Source organism: Abramis brama, assembly GCF_963993115.1.
Source record: "Abramis brama genome assembly, chromosome: 24".
NCBI lineage: Eukaryota > Metazoa > Chordata > Actinopteri > Cypriniformes > Leuciscidae > Abramis > Abramis brama.
In genome coordinates, this window is record NC_139986.1 from 17,212,618 (window position 1) to 17,220,045 (window position 7,428).

Below are 7,428 nucleotides of genomic sequence, written 5' to 3' on the forward strand. Positions count from 1 at the left end.
CGCTAAAGACCAGAATATTTAATAATGATTGGTGAAACATTCATGCATTAAACGGTTAAATATAATATAATGATTGTACATTGATTTTAACTTTTGTTATGATAGAAAATGCAGATAACAGCTCAGTCAATTTATAAAAATATCAACTTTTACAATAACTTCTAGAGGTCAACTAGCACAAAAGGCTTTGGAATATATAAGATTATTTGGTTACACTTCATTTTAAGGTGACATTGTTTACACAAATAAGTACTAGTTATTTGCTTGTAATTATGCATAATTTACTGTAATTACTATAGTAAGTACATGTAACGTGTAACTATGCCGCCTTAAAATTAATTTTTACCGATTTATAATTTTGGGCCATTTTCCAGGGTGGGATATTTGATACCAAATGTATGGAAAGTTAAGTATTTTAAGCAATAATTATTGTAATAAAATACCCCATTATCAATAATATGTAAATCAAGAGGGTGATTCATGATCACATAAAGGTCCTATCTAGTGGCCTGTGATCTCACCCAGAAGGCCAGTGCTTCTTCTGACTGCTGTCTTTCCCATGGGGAAGTGTGTCAGCTGTTGCACAGGACAGGGGGTTGTGTTTCACATGTACAAGTATGGATTCCACATCTTTGTGAAGGATCTATAAATAGTCCCCAGTTGGAGTTTGGTTGAAGCATTGGGACAGCTGATGAAGCCTGAATTCCTGACAGCAAAGCGGAACTGTTTCAACCCTGCCTCTTCTTTCTCAACCACTAACAGGAGTGCGCAACAGAGAGCGCTGGACTAGCCATTAACTTCATTGTGACCATTAGGGATAGTACGCGATCAATATGGCTGTACCTATAGATCCCATGGAGGAACCACGCATGTACCAGCAAACCCTGCTGCAAGATGGTCTATACGATCTTCTGGAGAGCGATATGATGGTTGACTGCGTGTTGAAGATAAAAGACAAAGAGTTTCCATGCCACCGTTTGGTCCTGGCTGCTTGCAGCTCGTACTTCAGAGCTTTCTTCAAGTCAGGTATGGAGGAGAGTAAACAGAAGGAGATCGTACTGGAGGATGTGGAGCCTGGCGTCATGGGGATGATCTTAAAGTACCTCTACACCTCGAACATCCACGTGACGGAGCAAAACGTGCAGGACATCTTCGCTTTGGCCAACATGCTTCAGATCCCCTCGATATTCACTGTATGTGTCTCGTTCCTGCAAAAGCGATTGAGTTTGAGCAACTGTTTGGCGATTTTTCGACTAGGACTGATGCTGGATTGTCCTCGTCTGGCCATATCTGGGAGGAACTTCGCTTGCGAGCGCTTCCAGTTCATTGCTCGGGATGAAGAATTCCTGCAACTGACTCCAAGCGAATTGGCGGCCATAATTGCATCTGACACTTTGAACGTAGAAACGGAGCAAGATGTTTTTGAGGCTTTGATCAAGTGGGTTGGACATGACCAAGAAAAGAGGCTGGAGGACCTACCGAGTCTGCTGGACTGCATCAGATTACGTCTGGTTCCTCAGGACTACTTCACCAAAAATGTGGAGGAACATGAATGGCTGAGCTCGAACCCAGAGATCATGAAGAAACTGCAACTGGTCAAAGACGCCCATGCAGGGAAGCTTCCAGAAGTCAAGAAGATCAAAAGCAAAAAGAGTGCTGGTGAGGAAGGACAGAAGGAGGGAGATGAAGAGGAGGAAGAGGAGCAGGAGGAGCTGCTTCCAGGCATATTGAATGACAATCTGCGGTTCGGGATGTTCCTGAGAGACTTGATCTTCATGATCAATGACACTGCATCGGTGGCTTATGACCCAACGGGAAATGATTGTTATGTGGCGGCACTCTCAACCCAAATCCCTAAAAACCACTGCAGTCTGGTCACAAAGGAAAACCAGATATTTGTGGCAGGTGGACTCTTTTTTGATGAGCAAAGCAAAGACGAACAGATCTATTCATACTTTTTGCAGGTAAAAGACTAGTTTCCTTCCCATTACTGCTTTAGTGCAGTCTAGTTTTCATTCATTCTTTTCTCAGAATCATTCATTCTACAGAGAGTGAGAGTCAGCTGATGAGAGCTTGACTAACGTGACCTGCCAGAACTGACCCTACGCTTGATTTAGTAACAGACATTGAGATTAGAGGGAGTGACATTCTCATTCTAGAGAGATTTTTTGACTTGGAAAAAATCTGTATAGTGTAGGGATAAGTCATGATTATTTTTTAAATTAATTTTCCTGTAGGACAAAGACTATTTTTTTAATGTTTAATTTGTAATTTTAAGTTTATTTTGTCAACGTTTAGAATGACTTCACAGCTAACAAACATGTACTAAAAGCCACAAAACTCTAATTTTATAATTGATATATTATACAGTTTGACCCTGCAACATCAGACTGGATGGGTATGCCTCCCATGCCCTCCCCCCGCTTCCTGTTCGGGATGGGTGAGGCTGATAACTTCATCTTTGTGATTGGAGGGAAAGAAATGAAAGAAGGAGAACACATTCTGGGAACAGTTATGGTTTATGACAGACAGTAAGTACTGATGCCACGTTCATTATTTGAAGATCAGCTGTACATTTGTCTTTTGTGTTTATTGAATCATGCATCTTCCAAACAGATACTTCAAGTATCCCTGTTTTTTTAAAGGTATCTTAAATGGGCCGAGTCGGATCCTCTTCCCTACTCAGTATATGGCCATGGAGTAGTGTCCCATAATGAAATGATCTATGTAATCGGAGGAAAGGGAGAGAACAAGTAAGTTGATAAGCTATTTCTGGCTTCTGTTTTAAAATATGCATTTAACATGATACACTTACTGTCAAATTTTTTGGAATAATTACATTAAATTTTTTTTTTAAATGTGTCTCTTATATTTACCAAGGCTGTATTTGATCACATTAACATTGTCAAATATTATTACAATTTAAAACAACTTATTCATGTGATGTCAAAAGCTGAATTTTCAGCATCATTACTCTAGCCTTTAGTGTCACATGATCTTTCAGAAATCATTCTAATATGCTAATTTGCTGCTCAAGAAACATTTCTTATTATTATGTTGAAAACAGTTTTTGCTGCTTAACATTTTTGTCTCATTTTGTAGAGAGTGTTTGAATAGAGTGTGTGCGTATGACACTAAAAAGCATCAGTGGATGGATCTGGCTCCATTAAATACTGCACGCTCACTTTTTGGGGTCACCACCCACAAAAACAAGATCTACGTGGCAGCTGGTGTTACGGACACTGGCCTTACAGGCAGCGCTGAGGTCTATGACATCAAAACCAACAAGTAAGCGTGGCCCATGGCCGCATAAATATGTTAAAAACCTGCTGCATTATAATCTGAGTTTTATGATACGTATTGACTTGTGGGACAAACTCATCAATTAGCTTGCATTAAACTTAATATTTAACCACAGCCCTCTCTATCTTACAGGTGGTCCGAGTTTGTGGAGTTTCCCCAGGACCGTAGTTCTCTTAGCCTGGTCACTGTGGGTGGTGTCCTCTATGCTGTGGGTGGTTTTGCCATGTTCCCCAAAGAGGACAGCGATGATCTCATGCCGGAGGAGATGAATGACATCTGGAGGTGAGTCGCTCGTTCACTTCACCAATCAGTCTTTAAGTAAAGGGAGCTGATTTAAGTTTAAAAATCTGGGGTTAGTGAGATTTTTTGTTTTTGAAAGAAGGTTGCATTAATTTGATCAAAAATACAATAAAAACAGTAATCAAATATTTTTATAAGTGAACTTTGAAATGAGCATGCACAATTAAAAATTCAATATCAATAAATCAACATCAGCCAGTCTTTAATATGGTACTGTGCATCTCTAATATAGGCCCTACAGGTATTTTTTTATATGTTCAAATAAAAAGGTTCATGTTTGTTCAGGTATGATGAGGGCGAGAGGAAATGGAACGGCATACTGAGGGAGATTCAGTATGCATCTGGATCAACAGTTCTGGGAGTTCGTCTCAACAGTCTTCAACTCACAAAAATGAGAGACTACGCCAGTGCTGTTCATTGAGTCAGTGTACCATAAAGGAAAGACGGTATAAACTGATTTAAAATCAGCTTTTGGACAAACGGAAGACTAACCAGCACGAACCACAAGGATAGAACATCGATTCCATTAAAGTGATCATCTGATATTCAACATTCAAATACACTTTACAGATCATTTAAAATTTGGAACAAAAAGGAAAAGCCATCCAACCCCAGGCTTATTGGAAAAACTTACCTTTGGCGACATTTCTGCAAAATTATATTATGTCGCTTCTTGCACATTTCGCGAAAGTCACTTTCACTTTCAAAGTGAAATGTCCAGTGAGTGGCGATAAAAGCACGTTTAGTTTTACTAAATCTGAAACAGATGAACGTGAATCTGGCGATGTTTTTTGTGTGTAGGTTGTTCGGCGGCAGTTCCGAAATGAAATGTCCGCAAGCGTTTGAAAATGGGGAAGAAAAAAAAAAACATTTGCTGAGCAATACCATTTCAACTTGATTCTACAAGTCTATGAGCTATTTTATTGTTGACTCAAGTTTTACGACACTTAGGATTATAGCTATACCCAAACGCGCTCTGCATCACGTGAAATATTGCGTAGAAAACAGTCCTACATGTGATTCAGACTCAGAGAACCAACGTAGGCTACGCACAAAACAACAACAACAACGTGTCATTAATATATTTAGCACCTGTCAAGAGTACAAATTCTTTACTTGAGAATGGTAAGCGGTAAGAATTGCTTTCCAAATGGTAGGCTACAGTAGACTCTCTTTTCCGAGTCAAAGCCAGTTTTTATATAGGCTAAACGTAGACGTGGAAATTTGGCGTAGCCTACGCACACTCAAGTTCAATCTCTGTATATGCACGTTTTATAAACGAGGCCCCACAAGTGCAATGCTGTACCAGGTGAGCTACCAAGCAAGTTTACTACATAAGAAAAGCCATAATAAGTATTTTTTTAATGGATAATATGTACCTGTAAGTATAATTTGTTTAAAAGGGAATGATTTTTTGGTGTTTTACTGCCACTAGTGTTCATTTCAGGTGGAAACTGCAGTCAATTGTGTTTATATAGCCTATGTTTTTCGAGTTTTGCAAAAATGTGGGCACGTTTTTCCAGTAAGCCTATGTTGCAACCAGTACAAATATTTTGAAAATAAGGCTGTGGAAATGCTGTTTCTGAACACTATTATTATGGTCAGTGCTTCTTGTGTCATGTTGTTTAATTGGTAATTTTATTGTTTTCTATTGTATTACTGTTCAGGTGACATTTCTGTTGTGTTCTGTATGAGAGAAATATTTGCCTTTCAAAGTAAAGCAAAAAAACGAAACACAAAAATGCTTGGTGTGATGTATCATTTAGTTTACTATTGAAATGATAATTTTATTTTGTTACAGACAATAAATACTACCCAATACAATAAATGACAAAATACAGCTTCATTTTATTAGCACCGCTAGACTTTGTATTGTTTAGTATTCTGCTGACAGAACCAGCACAACTGCCAACTGCATGTACACAAAGTTAACTAAGACATACTAGCGTATAGAACAGTCACACTCATGATTGTTTTAATACATTGAAAGTATGGGTATGTTTAAGTATTGCATGTTGAGTGCTAGTTTAGGAAAAAAAGTTAATATATTTCTTGAATTTGGTTTTATAATGTCTTTCCAATATAACTATGGTGAGTGGTTTCTTTGAAAATTAAACAGACAAAAAGAAGAAAAACTACTCAAATTCTGAAGTGCAAATCGCCTCTTGCTATCACTTATAATTTATTACAAAGGATAGCACACAACAGAACAAACTAAAATAACAGACAAATCCTTCTTAATATAAATCTTTCTCTCTTTCCAAAATCACTTAAATACACATACTTTAAAAAGAAAGAAAGAAAAAAAAAAGGCCACAAGCATCCAAAGTTTTTCTTAATAAGCAGCAAACTAGGAATAATACACACTAGTAAATTATGCAGAACATAAAAAAATAGTAAAGACTTGACTTCCACCTTTTATTCTACATCACAACCTGTAAGAGAAATATTTTCTTTCAGATGCACAAAATCAATTCAAAATTTAGCTCTTCAATGGCCTTTTCGTACTGCAATATTTAGAGATTTACTTCTGTGCAATTTCACTGCATGTAAAATAATAAGACTTTAGTTTGAGAGAGAGAGAGAGAGAGAGAGAGAGAGAGAGAGAGAGAGAGAGAAATTAAGGGGGAAAATATGATCAGAACAGAAAGCCTTCAGCAGTTTCTTTTAAACTTTTTAACAAAACATGTTATCCAAAACCTTGTACCATAACATTAATATCCAAATAAAGTGCACACAAAAAAAGGGATTCACCTTGTTATAAGACATAAAGCAAGTGCTATGTGCATCAGAAAACTTTCTGGGGAAGTTTTTAATATTTCAATAATATCGTTAAAGGAACATGAGATGAAATATTTTATTTTAATATATTAAAAGGGACTTTAAAAATATAAACATCCTCAATGTATTGAGACCCCGAAGGTTGAGGACACTGTAATAAAGTTAGTTGGGTATAAGGTGCAGTATGACACTGAAAAACATGTAAAGAACACCAACAACATATCCGTGGCATAACCATAAAAAGGCTTAAACAATAATCACAATAATCACCTGGCACAACATTTAGATTTCTGCTAAATAAAAAAAGTCCTTTTTAAAAGACCCCCTGGTCATGGTCTCTGCTCAGATCACCATTATCTTCCCCAATGATCATGGCAACTCTATTCCATTACACACTTAAGACAAGTTTGTTATAGTGCCTCTTATAATTGATCTTATTGATCATACATATTTTTACAGTGTACACCTAGCATGTTATGCTCTGTTTATTATTATTATTATTATTAATTCCAGAATTTCTACAATTCCATTCCAAACTTAAAGGTATAGTTTAGATTGAATTAAATTGCTGTCATCATTTACTCACCCTCATGTAGCAGCTTGAGCATTCTGCTATTAATAACCCCTTTTGTAAAGGGATAAAATCATAACAATAACAGAATATACATTTTTGGGTGAACCGTTCCTTTAACTATGCAAGCTTGTTAACCACCACGGAATAAAAAAAATTAAATGTGACTTTTTTTCTCGCAATTGCAAGTTTATCACAATTCCCACTTTATAACTCGCTTTTGCGATTTTTTTTCATCTCACAATTCTGAACTGCGAGATAAAGTAGCAATTCTGAGATATAAACTGACTTTTTCCCCCTCAGAATTGAGAGATACAGTAAACTCGCAATTCAGACTTTTTTTTCTTGGAATGGTGAGATAAAAAGACGTTATTATTACCTTTTTATTTTTTTTATTCCATGGCAGAAACAAGCTTCCATATCATGTGACCATTCTGCCGGGACTTTCAGAAACTTCTTAAAGAAACACATAC

The 7,428-nt window shown here is 36.9% G+C and overlaps 1 protein-coding gene across 1 annotated transcript; it reads left to right on the top strand.

The window, feature by feature from the left end:
- Window positions 1-692: 692 nt before the first annotated feature.
- klhl40b (kelch-like family member 40b) lies at window positions 693-5,435 on the top strand. Its single transcript, XM_084102376.1, has 6 exons — window positions 693-1,964; window positions 2,371-2,531; window positions 2,646-2,753; window positions 3,103-3,288; window positions 3,436-3,585; window positions 3,889-5,435. Exons 1-6 carry the CDS (start codon window positions 834-836, stop codon window positions 4,022-4,024), a joined length of 1,872 nt encoding a protein of 623 aa, XP_083958502.1. The 5' UTR covers window positions 693-833; the 3' UTR covers window positions 4,025-5,435.
- The last annotated feature ends 1,993 nt before the right edge of the window (window positions 5,436-7,428 follow it).

What these genes read in the sequence shown, in the direction of transcription:
- klhl40b (XM_084102376.1), top strand. Translation starts at nt 834, where the DNA reads ATGGCTGTACCTATAGATCCCATGGAGGAACCACGCATGTACCAGCAA. An exon ending in GTTATGGTTTATGACAGACA is followed by an intron (nt 2,532 to 2,645) that starts GTAAGTACTGAT and finishes GTTTTTTTAAAG; the next exon opens with GTATCTTAAATGGGCCGAGT. An exon ending in GGAGGAAAGGGAGAGAACAA is followed by an intron (nt 2,754 to 3,102) that starts GTAAGTTGATAA and finishes CTCATTTTGTAG; the next exon opens with AGAGTGTTTGAATAGAGTGT.